We start from the raw sequence: 23,965 nt of genomic DNA on the forward strand, positions 1-23,965 counted from the left end.
GGGGCACTAACTTATACAAACTTACTAAATATTTTTTGTCACACCATTAAACTTAGTTGAAATGTATCAGTAACCGAAGCCTCTGACCAGGAGTAACAGTCCAAGAGTACATTTTAAAGGAATAGTTCACCCAAAAATTATAATTAGGTAATTAATTACTCACCCTCATGTCGTTCCAAACCCGTAAAAGCTTTGTTCATCTTTGGAACACAAATTAAGATATTTGTGATGAAATCCGAGAGCTCTCTTATTCTCCATAGACAGTAATGCAACTGAAATGTTCCCAGACCCGGAAAGGTAGCAAGGACGTCAATAAAATAGTCCATGTGACAACAATGGTTCAACCGTAATTTTATGAAGCTACGAGAAGACTTTTTTTTGCGCAAAGAAAACAAAAATAATGACTTTATGCAACAATTCTTCTCCTCCGTGTCACCCTAGTGCCATTTGTGAGAGTATCATGATGCATACATGTGCTCTGATCTAGAGCTGCACGATTAATTGTTAAAAGATCGCGATCTCGATTCAAACACCCACGTGAGCTAATTTCTCAATGACAACGAATCAAATCTGGGTTCATGCTGCCGCTGACACAGTGGGAGCCGTTATCATGTAGGTAAGAAACAGCTTCACAAACAGTTTTTTTTTAACCACACTGTCTTACAATTCATTCATATGATCACAGAAATACTGGGATGAAAGATTATAGTTTGGATATAAACATTGAGGTCTATGGTAGCAATCAAAATAGAGCAAATCACCTTTTAAAAGTAATTTGCGCTTCAATTAACGTTTGTGTAGGTTACACTGTTTCGCCACTAGGTGGCGACAAGTGACTGTTAAAAATGTACTTGAGTCATTCATTCAAGAGATTTGTTCAAAAATGCTGATTCATCCAGTAATGAAACAAGTGAAGTATCATTCATTCAAACCAATTTTTCATAATTTTAATATTAATAATTGGTGTAGTTAAATATATTATTTTAAATATATATTTTATATATTTAAATTAACAATTAAAATGAATTAAACACTCTTAAACTGACTACAGCAATTAATATTTAGTCTCAGCCTTTTGTAAATTATGTGTTAATTTAAGTTCAGAATCGTGGGAATATTGCGATCTCAATTTGAGACAAAAAAAAAATCGTGATTTTCAATTTATCCAGACAAAACAACGCATGCACATGGTGCTGCTGACCTATGCACTGTGCCTTGTTTATGAGCAGAGGAGAGCACGTGCATGCCTTGCGATACTTTCCAAAATGGCGCAAGGGTGACACGGTGGAGAAGAATAGTTCTGTACAGGCCCTTCCCACAATAGTTGATCGACAAGACCGTCTTACCTTAGACCCGCCCTGAGTGAGCTGAGAGCTGTCCGCCATTGTGTCGACTCCAGTGCAAGGGAAGACAAGATTTCTCCGATTAAGAGATTAAAGTGTTTTGTTGTTGGATGTAATAATGAATATAGCAGTCGTCATTTACTCCCGACATCTGAGCCGCTGAAGATGCAGAGGATTAACGTTACTTTCGTTTTGAAGGGAATGCGCTGATCCCCAATCTAAATAAATGTGTCTATGTTCGCGCGAATCATTTGTGATCCAGCTTCATCTACAGAAGAAGTGAGTAAAAGGGTTTTTTATGAATCTTTGCAAATCGCCTTTCCTAATAACGTGCTAGTTAGCCAGTTTCGCGGCTAAAGTAAACAGTAGGCTACTGCTCGTCACCCCATGGAAGAGAGGGGCGGGGTCAGCAGAGCTCATTAGCATTTAAAGCAACATGGACTATAATGGCTTGATGAAAACAGAGCTGATTTTGACAGGTTTAAAAAGGTGTTTTTTACACTACCATTGAGAAATTTTAACCAAAGTATGTTGTAAACTTTTCATTAAGACCCTAAAGAATTATACCAACTTGTGGAAAATGGGCATCCCATGACCCCTTTAAGTAATAACTTAAGAACGGCTGATGTAACCAATCCCTGTTGACCAGTGAGAATTTCATACAGACAAGTCTAGTCATGGTTTCAGAAATCACTGTATTCCCACTTGATTTCAAACTGACCCAGCTTTTAGCCTTTTCTAGTGGTTAAATACTCAGTTAGACTTTCCTCTAGTGTGTAAATGCCCTTCACTCAAAAGGCGACTCAGAAAGAAACCATTTGGGCAAGTTTGCATACATTTTTCAACATAATGTGATTTGTGATCCACATTTTTGCCTGACATACTACTTAGGATGTAGTATGTGAATTAGGATGCGGCGCTCTATTCTGCAAATAATGGTTCATCGCCAAGTCGCCCGAAGGCTGTTTAATGTTAGCTGCTAAACAAGCTTTCCTCATCATCCCCGGAGTCACCATCCTTAGTCTGGTTAAAATCAGCCGTTAAATCAAAGCACTGGCTTTCATTAGAGCTTCACAGAGTGGCCTCATATAGTGACCCCCAGCCTGACGTTCTCCTCCGCTTGGCTTATATCGTCAATTAGCACCATATGCTGGTACATCTAGCTGACCCAGTCTCACAGCATCTGCTGACCATACCATTTATTAAAGTCTGGCTGGTTTCAGGACAAGGTTTTTTTGTGTGCGTGATTTTAAAGGCAAGACAACATGAAAACAGCATTCACAATTACTGGTAGACCAATTTGGGATTTAAAAAGATCGCTGTTAGCTGACTATGATATTATTGGGTCATTTTATTGTTCTCCTCCCTCATGGCCTTGGTGACAATCAGAAAAAAAGTAATTTCTGGGAGAGAGAAAGGCATTACGTTTTAATGAAAGATTATAAAAATGTACTTTACAATAACAAGCACTGATGAATCAGGCACAATTAGACCAGGGACGTTTATTAAGAAAGTAAATACTGTCAAATTTGGTTTCATGGTGTCTTTAAAGAGACGATATGTCCCTCACGCGCCGACTAAACATCAAACTGCTCAGGGATGATGCAATTTCAGACAAGCCATTACAATAGGGCATTAATCACACTGAAGGGATGTTTTCCGTTTTATCTGAAGCTCAAAGAACGATCCGTTAATCATTGTGCTGAAACCGTGGAGCCACAAGGGACTCAAAAACCATAAAAAGATGGATTTGATGTTTTCATGGACATGTTGAGTTTTACGAGTCTCAGATGTGCTTGTCTTCTTATAGCGACGTTTTCATCTAGACACACCCTGTGGAAACACGTCTCGTTCAACACAGACCCTCGGTTTAAAGGAAATGAAGCAGAAAACTCTGACTCAAATCAGAACATATTGACCTCAAAACTCCTTCCTGGGGCAAATGGAGCTACTCCATTGATGTTTTCTATGTTTTTATTTTGTAAGCCTATCAAACATCCATAAACAGAAAGAGAGAGAATGAGAGAGAAGGGAAATACCCCCCCCCCCCCCCCCCCCCCCAAAAAGGCTACATAGATGAAACACCAATAAAAAAAATAGTTTACTCTTCTTCTTATTTTTAGTTGATTGTGAATATTGTCATAACTGAAGGTATTTTATAGGTGATCACACAACCTAAACAACTATATCCTTCTACTAAATATACAGTCCCTAATATGGTAATTGTCTATTTTGTAAACTCATATTGTAGGTCTTATTGTGAACAATTCATCCATGTACAGTTGTATTCAAAATAATAGCAGTGTGTTTAAAAAAGCGAGTAAAGCTCAAAATCCTTATAATAACATTTACTTCAATACACACAAATGGATTGGGAACATTGCACATTCTATTCGAAATCAAAACATGAAGATATAGCAAATTTGTTATTACTTTACAGAAAGTGAAGAAAAAGGAATATTAGGCTGTTCAAAAAAATAGCAGTGTCTGCATTTTTCTTTACAAAGTCAAAGATTTACCGTATAAACTGAAAAAATGCTTGAAGATTTAGCCTTCTTGTGAATGACTGAACTAACATTTAGTTGTATAGCCACTGCTTCACATCTGTGTTGCATGGAGTCTGGCACCTGTGAACAGGTATTCCAGCCCAGGACGATTGCACTACACACCACAATTCCTCTGCATTTCTTGGTGTTGCTTCAGAAACAGCATTTTTGTTGTCACCCCACAAATTTTCTATTGGATTAAGGTCTGGAGATTAGGCAGGCCACTCCATAACATTAATCTTGTTGGTCTGTAACCAAGATGCTGCTCGCTTACTGGTGTGTTTGGGGTTGTTGTCTTGTTGAAACACCCATTTCAAGGGCATTTCCTCTTCGGCATAAGGCAACACAACCTCTTTAAGTATTTTAATGTACTCAAACTGATCCATGATCCCTGGAATGCGATAAATAAAAGTGAAAGTGACGTGGCATACGGCCAAGTATGGTGACCCATACTCGGAATTCGTGCTCTGCATTTATCCCATCCAAAGTGCACACACACAGCAGTGAACACACACACACCGTGAACACACACCCGGAGCAGTGGTCAGCAATTTATGCTGCGGCGCCCAGGGAGCCTTGCTCAAGGGCACCTCAGTCGTGGTATTGAGGTTGGAGAGAGCGCTGGACATTCACTCCCCCCACCTACAATCCCTGCCGGCCCGAGACTCGAACCCGCAACCTTTGTATTACGAGTCCGACTCTCTAACCATTAGGCCACGACTTCCCAAATAGGTCCAACATGTAGTATAAGAAACATCCCCATATCATGATGCTTGCGACACCATGCTTCACTGTCTTCACAGCGTACTGTGGCTTGAATTCAGTGTTTGGGGGGTCGTCTGACAATCTGTCTGCGGCCCCTAGACCCAAAAAGAACAATCTTGCTTCATCAGTCCACAAATTATTGCGCCATTTCTCTTTAAGCCAGTCAATGTGTTCTTTGGCAAATTGTAACCTCTTCATTTTTTCAACAATGAGACTTTGCCAGGGGCTTCTTGCCAATAGCTTGGCTTCACATAGGCGTCTTCTAATTGTTACAGTACTCACAGGTAACTTTAGACTTTATTTGATCACCCCGGACCTGATCATTGGCTGATTCTTTGCCATTTTGGCTATTCTTCGATCCATTCGAATGGTAGTTTTCCATTTTCTTCCACATCTTTCTTGGTTTTGGTTGCCATTTTAAAGCATTTGATATCATTTTAGCTGAGCAGCCTATCATTTTCTTCACTTCTTTATGTTTTCCCCTCTCTAATCAACTTTTTAATCAAAGTACAATGTTCTTCTGGACAATGTCTGGAATGATCCATCTTACTCAGATTTTCAGAGAGAAATGCACAGTACCACATTTGCTGCCTTCTTCCTTAAATAAGGGCCACTTGTTTGAAACCAGTTTTTTTCACAGAATGATTAACCTCTCTAATTAAACTCCACACTGCTATTATTTTGAACACCCCCTTTTCAATTAATAATTCAATCACACAGAATCAACAGCATGCATGTCATGACTGTTGGGTCTGTTGGTTTTCTATTACTCTACCACACGTACTAGTAAAATATTTGCCATGTAGAAATAGAAGTTCTACCAAAAACAGTGATTGATCTGGTTAGTGATATTGGACTGCTATTATTTTGAACACAACTGTATATGTATACTTTAATGTTTGTAATTTATTTGTGTTTAATCAGAATGTCATAACTCGATCTTCCAGTGGAAAAAAACCAAGACTTCTGTCTGATGTTGTATGTTGGGCTTCTCCAATCATTTAGTTTGCTTAAATCCCACCTCTCCACAATCGACTGCAAGCTTGCTTTCATTTTTTAATGCAACTCCCACATCTCAAAATCCAATCAACAACTGATGCATATAGAAGCAAGTCCCCTCTCTACATTTGTTTCTTTTTCAATAATCCATTACACTCAGATGTACGTCACATTACGAAAGAAAATAAGCGATTCTACTATTTTCATTGTGACGTATAGTTGGACTCTATGAATGATGTGCAGTGAAATGCTGTGAATTTCATAATGTTTTGGACCCTTGTTTTAGCATTCAATCAGATGAAGGTTTCATGTAATGTTTTAATTTAATTCAACGTATTAATATTTAACTAGGAGTACGTTTAATGGACATTTTGCTGTGATATTGAAATCTCTATAGCAAGTGTAGTAAAATTCCCCCAATATTTTTATCGACTACTGGAAATGTATTATTGTGACTGTGCGAAACGGCATAGTGAAAGTGAATTTTGAGTATTTGAGAGGAAAAGCACGTGTCACACGGGAGGCATCACGTAGTTTTCTTGTGACGCTGTGAATCTCGAAGGTCTCGCTGTCCGTTATCGCAGTGGAGCAGCTGTTACGGTTCTGAATCAGCACATGCCTGAGCGGTGATGTAATGGCCCAACTGTAAACAGCCGTCTGTGTGTGTGGCCTGGCCATGACCCAGAGTCAATACACACACACACACACATATGGCTCCGTCTGGCTCGGGAATGCCCCCCTTCTTTTTTTTCGTTTTTTGCCCACTGTTGAATGAAGTGAGCGGGGAGGGAGTTCTGGGTGATGTTTGTATACATGAGTGAATTGCAGGCAGGGCGACCTTAGTTGGCCCACTTTCAACCACAACCTTTTTTTTTTTTTCCAAGCCTGTTTTATTTTCTGAAGTGTATTTGCTGAGGGAAGTCAAGTATCCACTTTTCCTCAAAATATGCTGTAATTAATTTTCTTTTGGCTTTAGTGTTATTGGGATATTGGGCCCAGATTACTGTAGACTTTAAAGGGAGAGTTCAAACCCAAATAGCTTTTTTCTCCTTCTGTAAAACACAGATTTTTTTCTTGACATTTAGTTTCTGCTTGCCAACTTTCACTTAGGTAAATTGATTGGCTGACACAGAGGAAGTTTTGTCAGTAATGTCTACCATATTGGCCATCATTTTACAGCAAAATTGTTTTGGCAGAGCTCGAAATTGCGACCGTTTTGGTCGCATATGCTCCTGGAATTTAATCTGCGCAACCTCAAAATATATTTGGGAGCATTTGTGCGAGTGCGAGTCATTGTTGTGGTGCGACTAATTACTGCGCAGTATGCCTGCTGTGAGCTGATAGAGTGACGGCTTCGCCGTTCTATCCAACATTACATAACCAATTAAACTTCATCTTTACATTCTTAACTTTAATGCAGATTTTAGATATTAGCCGTCAATCACTCCCTGTCACTGACTCCGTTGAAACTCTGAACCGGCCAATTATTGCTACGCATAAACTGCATTGCAATTAGGGGTGTGCAATATGACGATTTTTGATTTTGGACGATTAAAATGTCTCCAACGATCTGCTTTTGAAGAAATAAATCGCACAGAGCACATTCTATCAGTTGCAGTTCTGACACCTCCATCTCAATATAACGTTACTGTACAACACGACATACATTCACATCTAATGTTAACTCAGCGGTAGAGTTACACTCATGGACACTGCACTTATTCGCAATCACAAAATGAAATTATTTGCATGTGCTTTAAAGTTCAATATTTTGCATGCTGTTCTGACGTGCGCCTTTTCGGAGCGTGCATACTATAAAAATCCTGTCAATCAGCACCTGATTACTAGACTAAATTATCTTTCGCGTCTGGTTTGGTTCAGGTGTTCAGTCAGTCAGAACATTCTGTTTTTGCTTCAGATATTGAAATGATACAATCTAATTTAAATCAGAAACTGCTTATGTATGCAGCATCTTTGTTTGGATTGTGTTTAGAAATGCAGTGGTTGTCTGCGATTTAAATGGCTACAGAGAATTCGACCTGTAATTGTGAAAATAAACATCTTGTTCATGTACTCATATTTTCATTTTTTCTTGTCCCTTGCTTAAGGCGTAAAAGAAATATATATAAAAAAAGGCTTCCAGAATCAGCCAATTTTCTTGTAAAGCATCGGCAATCAGAATCGGCCGTGAAGAATCAAGATCAGTGCATTACTAAAAAGAAATGTGTGAGGCAAAGAATTCAGGATCAGGTTCGACTGGTGAAACTATTAATCATCAGGATGTTGCTGGCTGTTCCGCTCAATTGGCAATTGTGGTGCTCCTTAATATTCATTGGGTGCTCCTAAATTTTTTTTGGTGCTCCTAACTTTTTGAAGCTGGGAGCACCGGTTCTAACAAGTAAAAAAAGTTAATTCCGAGCCCTGTTTTTCGAACCAAACATTTGGAATAATAATTTTTTTTTGTTTTTTTAAAGAAGTCTCTTATGCTTACTTAGGGTTCATTTATTTGATAAAAAATACAGTAATATTGTAAATATTATTGCAACTTAAAATAACTATTTTACATGTTAATATATTTTAAAATGTAATGCCAAAGCTGATTTTTCAGCATCATTACTCCAGTCTTCAGTGTCACATGATCCTTCAGAAATCATTCTAATATGCAGATTTGCTGATCAAGTCATATTTCTTCTTATCACTGAATAAATCAGTAAATAACACTGTCAAGGCCCAGAAAAGAATAAAAAAACATCGCCAAAATTTTCCATCAGTGGTTCAACCGTAACGTTATGAAGCTACGAGAATACTTTTTGTACGCAAAGAAAAAAAAACGACTTTATTCAACAATTCGTCATCTCTGCGTCAGCGTAGCGCCATTTTGGAGAGTATCCACTGACTATTTTGACGATGTGTTTCATACTTTTCTGGACCTTGACAGTGTTATTTACTTGGCAGTCAATGGGACAGTCACAAGCCTCCCGGTTTTCATCCAAAATATCTTAAATTGTGTTCTGAAGACGAACGAAGCTTTTACGGGTTTGGAACGACTTGGAGGTAAGGGATTAATGCCAAACTTTTCATTTTGGGGAGGAGTAACCCTTTAATGCATTTTTTGATCCCCTTACGCGGATTACATACTTTTACGGATGATATCAGTGCACAGTCTGCATTTTAGACATGCCTCAGCATTTCTGCGTGAACAGCCGTTCTGTTTGTGTAAATCACAAGTCTGTGGATGAAGCTAAATTATGGGCTGGTGTCATCATGCTGTCTGCAACTGTCTAATTATCTAATTCTTTGTGAATCAAGGCCTGCTAATGTACAGTACCATGAAATAACTATCTGGTCGGTTTGAGCCCTTCAATAGCTGCATGATTGTTTGATTTTTTTCTTGCTTAATTTAGTTGAGTCTTCCTCTCTTTTCTCCATAGGAGACTCTGCAGGAGGGATATGGTAGCAGGGGCCAGTCTGGGAAACCAAACCACGATGACATGGGTCTTACTCAGCAGGACCGCCCGTCCAGCCTCCCGGTGAGACATTACAGTCCAAAATTAGTCTGCGATTTGAAAGACTGTCTGACCTAGGCGTTTGATAAAGACTTATTTTTCTAGAAATACTTTTAAGAGTTCCGTATGCATTTCTCAAGTGGATATGGTAGTATAGTATAGATATATCACAAACACCCTGGTACATGTGGAGAAAGTGCCCTTTTTGCCTCCTTTCACACATACAAGGACTTCTGGTTGTAAGTTGCACTGTTGTGTGCCTTCTCAGAGCTCTATTTTTCAGTGCTCTGGTTGTGACTGTTTATCAGAATTGGATACTTTTCCAAAACCCTCTTTTTCGTTCTGTTCCATCGAAGTTGTCTGCACCACCAACTGGTGGGTCATGACCAAAAATGGGTTTGCAGGTCATGGCCCAAAAACCATAAAAAAACAAATGGTCCTAAACCAAGACTTTCTTTTATACACGAAAAAAGATGTTAAGCAGAATGTTCATCTTGCACTTTTTCGTACAATGAACACATTTAGTGGCCAACGGCTGTTCCAAAATGAGCAAAAAAGCCATAAAATACTATAAAAGTCATTATGATTACATTGCGTGATTACACAGGAACCAGTGACGTGTCATTGAGGTTAGGTGATATGGAACTTCACTTGACAAGTAGGAACCACTTCAGTTTTTGTTCCACGGAAGAATGAGGTCAGATGGGTTGGGAACGACATGAGGGTAACTAAATTCATTTGGTAAACTATTCCTTACAGTGTGATATTGTCCTTTATTCACTGATCCGTGAAGATATTCACAAGGCTCAAATGATTTATGAGGATTTCCAAATTGCTAAAGGAATTCCAGTTACCATCCATTTCCTAAAGATAGTCATTCAGCCCTGCTGCCCTCATAAAGCACTCAGTGTTTCCAGTGAGTAGAGAGTCAGAAGACGCTGCATGGGTATTTAAAGAGTGGAACTGCAGTCTCTGGTGCTGTCATGATGGCTTTCCCGCAGGGGTTTGATGACTGAGGTAATGTTGTTTAAAAGCCCCAGGCGGCTGCTGGTATCATGCCGGCAGACCTATTTTTAGATGTGTCTGACACAATGGCCCAGTGAACTCTCAGCCAAGGACAAAGAGAATAACAGCAGAAGGAACGGCCAGTTGCACTGTGTGTGTGTTTGGATAATTATCTCAAAGCGTCTCTCACACAGTAAAGTACTACACCAGATCAGTGGAAGAAAAGTACAAAGAAACACCAGATGTTCATGTAGCATGAACTACACAAATGAAATTAAAAAACAAATCTTGTGGAAAAACCTTCAGAAAACATGGGTTAAGACCACAGAGAACCTATTTTTCAGCCTAAGCTGTACTTGTATACAAGTCCACTTTTGCCTTAAAACGGTTTGCCATAAAAAGGTGCATAAATATAGCACTAAAAGTGGTTCTTTGGCTCGTAATCATAGGGGAACCACTTTTGGTGCTGTATAGCACCAAATCTTGGTGCTTCAGTGGTTCTTCAGCGGTTCTTCGGCATGACTGAGGGGCTTTATAGCACCGCTACTGTATACAGAACCTGTTAAGCTCCTGTATGGTTCTTCAGTGGTTCTTTGGGGTGATTAAGGTGCTATATAGCACCACTGCTGTACAAAGCCCCTTTAAAGGTTCTTTACGAGCCAAAGAACCACTGTTGGTGCTGTTTAGCACCATTTTTGTTGAAGAAATACAATGCATTATGGCACCTCTTATGGTTCTACATAGCACCATTTGACAAACGTGCACCTTTAAAGATATGGTGCTATATAGCATCAAAAGTGGTTCTCCTATGATTACGAGCCATGAACCACTTTTAGTGCTATATAGCACCATTTTGTTTAGAGTGTCACAAAGGAAGACAGCAAACAGCTAAACTCAGTTTTGCTCCTTGCCTCTGAAGACCTGTTACTGTGTCAATTTAATGACTTACAGCCCATTAATATGAACTGATGTTTTACTGAATTATTCCTACAATTCAATTAAAAATAGAATTAGGATCAGCATGATAGCAATAAAAAAAATACACTCTGTCATGAAGCAAGTTTTGGAGCTTTACATGTCAGATGCTGGAGGAAATTTGCCCTTTGGTCTTCTCCACCTGGTCGTGCTCCTAATTGTGGAATCCCCATGAAATCTGACGTGATTGTTAAACACATTTGGCTCATTGTCTCTTTATTTATGAAAACATAAAGTAATCCACCTTACTGGCACCAAAAACAGTGTGAGCTTTGCATGGCATAATCCGCTGTCATGCTTCCTGACTGCAGAAAGTCCTTGAAAATGATTTTTGAAGTAAACATTTTTGAAGTAAGTTATGATAGTGGATGTTGATGTGGCCTTCAACGTGGCTACATTTGCCCTTGAAGATGTAGAGCTCCTGACATCTCATATAAAGTACCCTTTGAAATGGGAAACAGCCTTGAAAATATGTGCTACAGGCAAAACTGTAAAAACATCTCACATGTGGATGTACAGTGTAGTTTATGCATTATGTATGTTAAAGCTCCCATAAAATCAAGCATGATTGTGAATGCCATTGTTTTTACAATATCAGTACTAAGTTAGAAACCTTTTAAAAGCAAGTTACATTGTCCAATTTTTTTCTCCGCAAATAAAAATAGTTCCAAATAGTGTTGTTCCTGAATGAATTACTTGAGTGAATAATTCAATGACTCATGTGTAAAGGCAGTCCACTTATTTTGGCCTCAAATCAGCATTTTTGAACAAATTGGTTGAGTGAATGATTCAATGACTCACTCGAATATCAGTGTTGCCTGCACTAACCCCTAACCCACAGACTGTCCAGAACGTTGCAAACACAGACAAGTGGAGTAGTGTAAACAGTGAAACTCTGTTGTACTAAATATCAGCACTCTTGGATAACAAGACCGAACTAACTGTCGTATCGTGCAGAATTTATACACAATCTTCTGCTAATCTTAACCTTTTCACTCACTGTGCAACGTCACACGAGTCGTGAGTGGCTGTGTGAGTTGTCTCTTTGATGATATTAATTCTGATGGTTGTATCGCATTGCGGCACTGCTGCTGGGGTAAACATGTCCAGATACTCCTGAATCATTTGTACATGACGTAGCTGTGGTTTTCTTCTTTGTTTTCTGTTTTCATGGGATTGATATATCAAACCTCCAGGAGAGATCATCAAGTATCGCTGTCCGAATGTGTTTGTCCTTCAAAGTGTTAACTGCCCTCCAGTCTATCGCTCTCTGAGAGCTTTATGAAGACCCTGCTCAAGATCCTGTTGGTGAACTTCATCCGCTTTGTTGATTTTTATGGCAACACAGACCCCTGCTGATGAGCTGACCTTGTTTGAGTGCTTCTGTGCCGGTAGAGGCTCTTGATGGTTCGACCTTTCAGATGTGTCTGTGAGCTGTCATTTTTCTTCTCTGTGGGGTTTTATGTCTGGATTTACGGCAACTTCGCAGTCTTTTTCACTCTTTCGGTCATCAAAGGTTTCATTTTAACTGTTTACTTCACATCCTGTCATGTCAGATTGATTTGCCATCCTTGATATTGTGTCTGATAATAAATTCTTGGGGTGGAAGTTGCGATATCCCATACATGAAAAGCATAGCACAATTTTCTACTTCCAAAGATTTTTTTTAGATAACAAGAGAGAAAGATACCTATCTCACTTTGTGATTTTAACAGTTAAGTATAATTATTAGCAAAGTATGACTTTTTCCAAACATTGAATTCATAAAGAACAAAGACACAAATGAAGATTGCAGTGCTTGAAGTTGATAACAAACAGCATCAGGAGTTCAAGTAAATGTGCAAAAATAGATGAAAAATAATACAAAAAGAATTAATGATAAAATCTACTTAAATGGTTTGCGTAGTCTTCAGTGGATAATTATCAGGTTTCAAACACATAAAGGGAGAGTTCACCCAAAAATTTAAATTCTGGCATCATTTACTCACCTTCATGTTGTTCTAAACCTGACTTTCTTTTCTTTGTGGAACATAAAAGAAGATATTTTGGGAAATTTTGAGTTTTTTGTCAATACAAAGCCAATCATGATAAAACTAGTTGGTTACCGACATTTTTCAAAATATGTTTTGTATTCTATAAAAGACAGTCAACAGTTCTTTTATTATTGATTCCATGCTGATGGTTGAGAAGAAAGCCTGAAAGTTAAAAATACAACCGTTTTATTATTGCTTTTAGACAATTTCTAGATGATTATTATTTTTATTTTCATAATATCACTTTTTCGTAATCCTAATTTATAATAATTCTAAAATGCAAAATTATTTGTAATATTAGGCCTGTTTAGAATTTGCTAGTGTGATTCTTGTCATTTATACCATTATACCACTGCATGTTTTTTTTTCAGTCTTTGTTTTAAGTGACTTTGCTGTGAATTTTACAGACAAATACACTACGGCATAATTTTATTTGAACTAACCCTCTGAATGGTCATTTAAGACATTATTACAGCATTATGTTTCTGTGAAGTTGCTTTGGAACTCTGTCCATTGTGAAAAGAACTGTAGTAATTAGTGCCGCTAAACGATTAATCGCGATTAATCACATCCAAAATAAAAGTTTTTGTTTGCATAATATATGTGTGTGTGTTCTGTTTATATTTATTATGTATATATAAACACACAAACATACACTATATATTTGAAAATAATTACATGTATTTACATATTTATATTCATATAATTTATATTATAAATAAATATATTTAACATATAAACATACAATTTTTTTCTGAAGTATATACATGCATGTGTGTGTGTGTGTGTATTTATATATACATAATAAATATATACAGTACACGTGCATATATTATGTAAACAAAGACTTTTGGATGTGATTAATCGCGATTAATCGTTTGACATCACTAGTATAAATATAATTGATTAGACTTGAATGCTATTTAAACAGCTGATGCTATTCATTATTTGTAAGTCACTTTGGATAAAAAAAAAACATCTGCTACAAATTTTTTTTGAAACAATACATAAAATGAGTTACTTTACCTATATGATTCAAGATTTTTTTTTATTCGCCACATACACAATTATACAGAGTATAACCAGTCCAGCAGTGAAATGTATATGAATACTGTTGATATAGCTATTATTTGTGAATACTGGTATGAAGGAAACACTGATACAAACTCTGTGTGTCTATCCACTTTTGAACACATGGCCATCTACACACTGTTAGTATGATGAAGTGTGTCAGCTGCCAAGATGTGTCTATGAGAGAAGGATTACACCTCTGTAAGAGCTCATCACAGCTGGCTTATCTTTTATGTTGGAGAGAGAGGGAGGTTATAAGAACAACCTCAGTGCTGTTTATCTGTGTATCAAAGCGTCTGTCACCTGCAGTTTGCTCAACGCTCACCTCTGTGAAGGGTAAAACGCTGTTTCTTAGGCAGCCCTTGTGTTGCTGTAATCGTAAATGGCTTTGTCTCAGCCATGCGTGCACACTCACACACATTTTATTCATGTCTCCCCCTGTGTCATCTTTCTGAACAAATATTGCTTTGGTGTTGTGCTTTATTTTTCAAACCTCCTTTACGTGCCTTGGGTATTATGGGCTGGCGGGAATCTCTGTACAGTTTATCCCTTTTTACCTGACGCTTTCAAAGTCTCTCTCTGTGCTTGCGTTCAGATCTTCAATGCATTGCAGTTGGGGAAAACATTAAGAGGTGAAATGCGTATGAGCGAGAGCGAGATTGATGGCCTGCGTTTCTCTTGTGGTGGGTTTTGCGCGCTCTGCCTCGAGCCGTGGGCTTTTTCATCATCTTCCATTAAAGAGAATTTGAAATGCGCTTCCTGGCCTCTATTTATTTAATCAAGCACTTCCTTTAAATACGAATCAAATAAATATGTGCTGGACCTTGCAGACGTAATTAGACCCTTTTTGGTCTCTCCTAGTCAATTCTTCCTATTTTTTTGCCTTTTCTATTAGAGAAATTGGGTTTAGAAAAAGCTCTCAAGGATGAAGGATGCTCTTCTCTAGCTTGTAGAATCATGGGATCACAGGTTTTTTTCCCTCTATTCACCATGACAGCTGGTATACTGAAGGTCACTGAGGAGTTGGGTGGCTTTTAAAGTCTGCATGAACCGGAAGTTGCTACCGACTTTATTTCAGTGTAGGGACGTATTTTGAACTGAAACAGAATATTGAATAGAGGGCGGGGTTTTATTTTTGCGCTCCTCCTCTCTGTCGCTCACTCGTATCGTAGCAACCTAACGGTTGGATGGGCATGGTTACGGATATTCTGCCCAAGTCGTCAAACTGACGTCAGAAAATGTTCAGATTTTGATTAAAGATTACCATGACAAACAATATTTTTTCAGTGCATTAACTTGCATGGATTAATTGTTCACCTCAAGACTAGCAATGTGCGCTAGCAAAATAAATAAATAAAATTTTGATTTCATGAGGACTTTAAAGGTGCTTTTCCACTGCGTGGTACGACTCGGCTCGGCATGGATCGGTTTGCGTTTCCACTTCAGTTTAGTACCGCTTTAGAGTGGGCGGGACTATTCACATGTCATTATAGATGCGCCGCCTCTACTGCCGGGACTCCTGAAAAACGTTTTCGTTCTGCGTCGCTCCATCACGCTCTCGCTGGATCCGCTCCTCAGCTATCAACGAAAGGAACATCTGTACTTTCTCAACAGACAACGAAACAGACATTTTTTGGTTGTTAAAAAAAAAGGTTCGCTCATTCAAAACAGTTGCGTTCGATCCTTCGCTGGCTGTGCCAATTTAAATCTAGCGGGTCTGTTGCGTCTCGTGCCGCAAGTGACAATTTTCTCCGGCCAATCAGTGATCAGCAGAGTTTACACGTCACTTTTTGGTAACGGTAACGGTACTGAAAAAAGTTCCAGGTACTGTACCCAGTGGAAAAACCCCCAAAAGTGAATCGTACCATGCTGCACCATGGAGTGGAAAAGCGCCATAACTTTCGAATTGTAAATCTATAAATTTGTAAATAATAAATATATTTTCCTTCACTTTCACATTTAATTTTTATTATCATTATTCATAATATTTGTTTCTCATATCTTATAGCGTGGTTGCACTCCAGCAGTGACAGGAAACACCTCTTGTCACACTTTTTGGAGTCATTTCACCATAGTAACAGTAACAAACTTAATAAACATGTGGATTTTGTAGTAAATACATTTTGCTTCCTTTGTGGTAGTCAGATTTATTTAAAATCTTAGTCTGCTAAGTAACAGTGGGGGGGAATTTGAATGAATTCATTTTTGTTGTGGATTTAGTTTTTCAGCTGATAGCTTTCATCCTATTCCACAGCTTAAATGCCCAGGATTGTAAAAAATCACAGTTGTTGGTGTTATGTTCCTCACAGCATTGTACACTCTCTTATATATAAAACACTTAAAGTCTTCCTGTTTATTTCCAGCACAGAAATACTTTTTTTATCTCAAAGAATGGCTCCAGTGAAGGTTTTGTGTAGTAAATTCACCTCCTTAATATTTAGTATCCTTATGGAGAGTTTGTGCAAACATCCACATCACTGTAATCAGATGTGTTGTTAACTGCTGCTTTCTCACCTCTCAGCAGCTTTGCTCTGAAGTGCTGTCTTCTTCTGGTGAATTGCATCCAGGAGGGCTGAACTACAGTCTTGCGCTATAGTGCCACACTGGTCAAACTGCATTATTACAGGCTCTTACATGGGATCAAACGAGTACTCGACAACAAATATATTTGTTGCCAATTTTTTATTGTCGACGTTGTCTGTAATTTTGACTAATCATTTCAGCCCTAAAATATGATGGAAATACCTAATTCTTGGCCTCTATCCACCTTTTCTCCTCATTCATTTCAATCTAAGCACAATAAACCGAAACAACATACACTCTGTGTGTGTTTTCATCACACTTTTCCTTTATTGACCACTTCTGTGTCCTAAGCTTTTTAAGACCAGAGATATGCCTCTTTGAATTGCACACAGTCTAGCCAACTAATGTTTATATGAGAGTCGGAGTGGAGAATTTAGAGCGGTTAATGAGAAAAAGCTGGAAAGACAGATGAGAGCTCAGCACGGCTTTCAGAAGCTGAATATTCAGAACCATAAATAAGAGGGAGGCAGAGCGCGACTGAATCTGGGTTGGAAGAAAATAAAAAGGGAAAAGGTTTGTTCTAAAACCTAGTGAGCTGTCTTCTATGGCAGCATCCAAATTGAAAAATAACCTTAGAGCTGACCATTTCGGAACACGCCACATGGACATGGTCATACAAATTGTGCTTCTCACGTGAATGGGACCATCAAGATGGTTTAAGCTGGGTTAAGTCTCCTAGACTCACCCTTAAAATGAATAATCAAACTAGACAAGCCTGCACCAGCAAATCAGCTAATTAAAGCAGTTTTTGCAGCAGGGTACGATTTAGCATGTATAGCTAAGCTAAAAACACAACAAAAGTATGTATGATAAACCTTTCTCTCACTTCGTCTGCCATCTTGAACACAGTTTTTTCTTCACTGAGCTTGACTCAGTGCATTCTTTGATTGCCGCCTTCACAAAGGATACATGTGAAGCTGTCTTACAATTTGTCCTGAAGAGAAGCATCATCTTTTTGGAGCAGACTTGGTATTGGGGGCATGACTGATGCCTTAAAATTCTGCCTACGTAGGCAGCTAGGTTTTGGGGATTCACAAAGGCTTTTGCTATATCACTGTGGTGCTTCACTGATCTCTGCTTGGTTTGATCATTTCCACTCAAAAAAAGCAGCTCACTTTCTATCCCCTCTTGCTTTACCCTCTCTCATTTTAGTCCTGCTGTCTACCCTTCATTCGTTTTTGCCTGTCCTCTTGTCACAGACTGGCTGGAAGGGGAGGATTGTGTCTTTCCCGCAATAACACAGCTGCAGTGAGACAGACACGGCCGACTCACTCTCACCGCTGTTCTGCAGCGCTCTAATTTACTGAGAGCTTGAAAGAATCGTTGTTTATCCCGGAGCCCTGCAGGCTGATCTGTATCCTGTCAATGCGGCCCTCTCCCCCACCATTCCGACGTTCCTCTCCTTCACTCCACTCTGTCTTCCCGTGCTCCTTTGATTCCACTCCCTCTCTCCGTGCTCCACAACTTGTTCTCCATAATTAGAACGAGCACGTAGGGGATGGAAAATGAGGGAGGGGAGAGAGGCGCCAGGGCTGTGCTGATGAGGCAGACGAGAGAGCCGTCTGATTGGCTGAGCCGTTGGCAGGGGACGTAAGGGGGGATGGGAATCTGCGATGCCATTGGCTGAAGCTGCTCTTCGGGGAGGAAGTGAAGGATAGATCGAGGCCTAACTCGGCTGTGTGTGTGCGTCTCGCACTCATTTTCTCTCTGAAGCCTCTACAGGGATCCAGGCTGCTCTCATCAACAGCTCATCAAATCAGGCACAGCCTTGCTGTTGTCTACTGTGTCTCACTCGCTCGGCAGACGCATACATTAGTCACTGTTTGCGTGAGAGACGAAACACCAAGCCCTTTTATGTTTTGACGAAATCTTTTATCTGTCCTTTTATTCTCCTTCGTTAGAGATGTGCAAAACTAGCTACAAAATCAACTAGTCGATGGGGTGTGTGAACGGCTAGTCAACCCATTCGTCTTAAACACCCCCCCCCCCCCACCCATTTCAACCCTAATCGTACACGTTTCTTAGCAAGCTTTACGTTTAAAACTAGTTAGGTGGAGCGCAATGAAATGGTACTAAATGCAGAATTTTCTCGACATGCCTGGTGTCAAATAAACAACGGACAATTGGTGAATATGAACGTGTATGGCTGTAGCATCCACTCGCTATGGTTAAATATCAAAATTAAAATGTACGACAAAAACAAGTCAACCTCACTAATGGACTATTCGTTGACCCATCCTTGTGTTTCTGCATAAATGATGAGCTGTCCCATTACAGCTCGTCAATAAGGAAAGATAATCTGAAAGCTGTTTCGTGCCTTCGGGCGCTCTCATTGCCCATATTAACAATGCTAATTGGTTCAGTGGATCAAATTCTTTTTTTAATTTGGGTTTCAAACAGTCTTGTTTTGTTAATTGATGATAAGGGAATTGTGGTCCGCTGTAGATGGATGATTCTCTGTCAAAGAAAGCGCCACTAAAGCTAAAATGCCAGTGGAAACGTGCTCCGTTTGTGACCTTCTTCAGACCGTCTGGGGAGATATAAAACCAACGGGCCATCGTTCCTTGTACGGTCGCTTGAACCCCAAACCCTAGCCGCTCTCTCAAGCCAAGACCTTGACAAGGAAGCCAGCGAGATGTTGGAGCTTTGTCTCGCTGTAGCTTTACTCTGCGGACCTCTTGACTTTTGACTGGAAATGAAAGATTAATGTCTGCTTTTAACAAAGATCGGATTTGAGGATCACAGAGGGGAAGCTCTTGAATGTTAGTGCGCACACAGAAGCCCCCTTTCTTTGTAGTATTGCGTCTCAGAGCAGCCGAGCTGGAGTGCGCCATGCAGTTGAGGTGAAGTGTGCTCGCCTCCATCTCTGTTTCCTTTCATCCGTTTATTTCTGTGTTGCTCTGGGGCAGAATAAAATGTGGCCTCTCAGGAATATGCATGTGCTTCAGATGACTATGATACAGTACTGTCGCTAAAATTCACAAAGCCCAAAATTGGTTCGAGTTGGCCCCTTCTCTCCTGAGCCCGATGTGTGGGGTCTATCATAGAACAGTGGTTCCCAAACCGTTTCTGAAGCGCCCCCAACAGTGTACATTTTGTACGCCTTCCTAATCAAACACTCTTTATTCAGGTCATCAGCTCGTTAGTAGAGACTCCAAGTCCTGGAGTGGGTGTGTCAGAGAAAAGAGACATTGACAGTGTGCATTGTTTGGGGGTTTCAGTAACAGAGTTAGGAACCACTGCCATCTAGCTCCTCAACGGGCCCCTCTCAACACAGAGCCTGGATGTAACCATCTATATAAACATTTAAAACTTATACATATGATAAAAAAATAAAAATAACCATGTCATGTCATAGCAAATTATCAGATGTTTAATATATCTTTATATTACACAGTATATATTATATATTAATTGTCTTTGTGATCTTAAAACATCATGAAGTGTGGAGGGTCTTCATGGTCATCCTAAAGTTATTTTTATGTTATTTTTTTCATGTACATTTGTTGTACCACAGGAATTTGTTGGTTGCACTACATGATTTTAGATATATTTTTTCTTTTTTTTTCCTTTCAGAAATGTCACCCTTTTAATGAGACTTTTTTTTTTTGATTAGATATCAGCATGGGAAACAACTTAAATGTACACTATGCCTCAATAAATAATTAACATTTCTAGTCATTTTATATATGAATTGCATATTTTTGCGAAAAATGAATAGATCCAAACAAAAAATGAACATCAAGCCATTTTGAACCAAAGTTTACATCAAACTTCGGTAGTGTGTGTGTGCAAATTTGTACCGAAACACGTTTATCTGTCAAATCCACATCAGAGACAAGCATTGCTTTATTTGTGTTTTGAAAAAAGCATTGTCTCAATGATAAAAGTTAACGTTCATTCAACGTATTTTCTTTAGATATCAGAGGAACCCTCTAACTGATGTCTTTTTATCCAGTATTAAAGCTTAAATTATACTTTCCGTTCCACTCACGGACAGTCTGAAAATGATCCATCATCTGTCCGATTTCAGACAGCTTTTTGTGTGAATGATTTAAATGCTCAAAAACATCCATAGGTCCACTATCGTCCATACATGCTCAGGATCTATAGGGTATACTCTGAATGGCTTGTATGCACAACCATTTGCAACAGCATGGAAAACGAAGCATACTCTGCCTATTAGAGCTCTTGAATCTTTGGAAAACAAACCTAGAATACGGTTGTTATGTGTATACAAGAGAAAACATATTTTGAAGACAGATGGTGCTTCCACCTTTGATTTGGGTGAAGAATGGAACACCCCAGGATGTAGTTCATCAGCAGTGTCTCCCATCGCTAGACTCCCAGCAATTGTTACCAGACAGCAGACGACTCCCGCAGCTGGTGAGCAAAAATACATTCTGTGTGATAATACTCTAACGCTTGTCACTCAGTAGTAGTAAATGTTGTCAGATTGGACAGATAGGGAAAATGTTTGCAGATATTAAAAGGATTAGTTCACTCCAGAATTAAAATCTCCTCACCCCCATGTCATCCAAGATGTTCATATCTTTCTTTCTTTAGTCCAAAAAAAAAAAATCCACGACAGATGGGTTGAAGGTCCAAATTGCAGTTTCAATGCAGATTCAAAGGGCTCTACACGTTCCCAGTTGCCGAGGAATAAGGGTCTTATCTACCGAAACGATCGGTCATTTTAGCTCTGCGATGCACGTGCACGACTTCACGCATTACGTAGTCGCATTGGAAAGGTAACGTTTTTTTTCCTAGTGGAAGAAATCTTTTAGGTTTGAAAAGATTTCAACATCCAGGATACGCACACAAACAAACCATTTTAAACAATAAACTGATACAAAGACATCTGTCATTCAACAACTTTTGAATGGTCCTCCTTCTCCACGCTTGTGAACAGTGGGTTGGTACCTATACTGCTGTCTACTTTGATAATATGACCAAACAATAAAATAAAAAGGGTAAATCACTCACTGCTCTTGACCGAATAACTTCTATAGCTTTAAAGGGGTCATCGGATGAAAAATTCACTTTTACATGTTGTTTGAACTAAAATGTGTTGTGACGAGTCGGCTGCCTCCCCCCTGTCCATCATCACCACCCCGTCCCGTATTCGCCGCCCTTCACCAGGCTCCCGACGGGAGTGGGCGTGTGAGAGAGGAGGGGCGCTGAACACGCAGGGCTGGCGGCGTGTGATGAGGCGCACCTGACGTGAATGGAGCCTCATCACTGCCGCTGTTTAAACGCCGAGCGCGCCTCTCCTCGGGAGACCGGTCTCTTCCCCCGTGCATGCACGCTGGTGTCCTCGTGGGTCCAGGAAGGGAGCGTTGAGGGATCTCCTGCCGCCGCCAGAGACGCGAGCCGCCGGACCCGCAGTCCAGATGACGCCGCACTCGTGATACGGCCGACGGGCCAGGATGCCGGGCCGTAGAGTCCCCCAGAAGTGCCGCGGCCAGCTGAGGACGAAGCCGCGAGCAGAAGCCGCCGCCCCTCGCTCCCCGGACCAGGAGGGGAGCGAGTGCGGCCACCGGACTCCGCCCCTTCCCTGGACCCTTCCCTTCTGAACACTGCCCTCCTTCACTAGCCCCGCAGCACGACGAGGACACCAGATCCCTGTTTATTTTGGACACTTTTCCCCCTTTGGACACTTTATTTTAATATTTTGTTTAATAAAAACCTCTCCGAGGCTTGACGCCACGCCCACTGTGTCTGTCGTTTGCTCCTCCCGCCACAGTGTTTTGGAAGTGTATGTATACATCAACCCTATAATGATACAAACTTTTTTTTAAAAATCCCGATAAATTCAAACCCTTCTCATATCAAGCCGTTCTCAGATTCTTTGCAGAATGTCGTAGTTCTGCACAGGCCCCTCCTACGATTGTCGATTGTTCTGAGACACAGCTTACACAGATTTTTATCATTATAGGGTGATTGTGTACACACACTGCCAACACACATTTATGTCCAAACAACATGTAAAAGTGAATTTTGCATAGGTGGCCTTTAATGTGCGAAAGGGCTAATCGAAAATCAAAAATGAAAAGTCTTCATTTGTTTGCCCTTATATCGATTTGAAACCTTTATGGCTGATATTCTTTTGTAGAAGACGAGAGATGATATTTAAAACAAATGATGTCCACACATTATTGGACCGATAGGCTTGCCAGCCTGTTGTAATGCCCAGCCCAGTAGGGCAGCTGAAACAAGTGCAATTGTAATTCCATTTTGTGCAAATAAATAAAATTGAAACGAAGGGTGCAGGGTGTTTAAAGCCCATTTCCTTCAGCACAGAGCTCAGTGTGCAGGTTGAACCCCTGCATATGAGAGCGGAGCTCTCAGGCGTTTTGGGTGAGAAATGATGGCTGGGATGACTTTGACAGGCCACCTGCTGAGCAAGTCTGATCCGCCATAGACGTCTCCTATCACTGCTGTCAACTGAAGCATTGACATCAGCCACAACAGAGAGCCACTGTCACACTTCAGTGTTTAATGGGCTGTGAATGGGAGCTGCACACAGTGACGTGTGTATATGTGATGGTAGCAATTTTACATGCTCTATCAGACAGCTCTTTGATGCTACCACTGACAAGATGAGATATGATGAGGTGACGGGAGATCTGACATCCAGTCTCTCTCACAACTCTGTCAGATCGGTTCCTCGTACAGACACACCGAGCATTTCTCATTATCACGCAGTGCGGATAAAGTAATCTTTTGTTGTCCATCCTTTTTTGTTGTTTCGTTTTATCTGTGTGTCTTAAAAGGGAGGCAGCTTCATTCATTTCTCCCTCTAACACACACACAGATGCACACACTCTTGTTGTAATGATCTGTCTCAGTCTCTAATCTCCTGTTGATGTCCTTCATAGTTTTACCATTATGTATTTGCGATGCGTCGGCATGACTATTGGTTCCAACAAACGTCTAATAGATTAGTAAGTTTGACTTTTTTTTTTGGTTTTGATGTTTTTAGCAGTGATGCTTTAATTAGTGTTTCATCTGTGTGCTCTGCTTTAGATGTTAGACAGTTTGCACAATTAAACCCTCTTGGGAAAATTTGCATCTGTAAATTGCAAAGCCCCCTTCATGCAGTCAGATATCTCTGGCCGTTGCATCCAGTCTTCTGG

General features: G+C 39.9%; 1 protein-coding gene across 6 annotated transcripts in view; it reads left to right on the forward strand.

The window, feature by feature from the left end:
• The window catches only part of LOC306843956 (AT-rich interactive domain-containing protein 1B-like), a gene marked incomplete at its 5' end in the record, with an annotated part of 83,302 nt that overhangs the window by 16,615 nt on the left and 42,722 nt on the right, over positions 1–23,965 (forward strand). For all 6 annotated transcript variants that reach the window (XM_079375717.1, XM_079375715.1, XM_079375714.1 and 3 more), the window contains one exon: positions 9,085–9,183. In XM_079375717.1, coding sequence (XP_079231843.1) covers positions 9,085–9,183 — 99 coding nt within the window. The remainder of the gene's footprint in view (positions 1–9,084; positions 9,184–23,965) is intronic.

This window comes from Barbus barbus (assembly GCF_936440315.1).
Source record: "Barbus barbus genome assembly, chromosome: 24".
Lineage (NCBI taxonomy): Eukaryota > Metazoa > Chordata > Actinopteri > Cypriniformes > Cyprinidae > Barbus > Barbus barbus.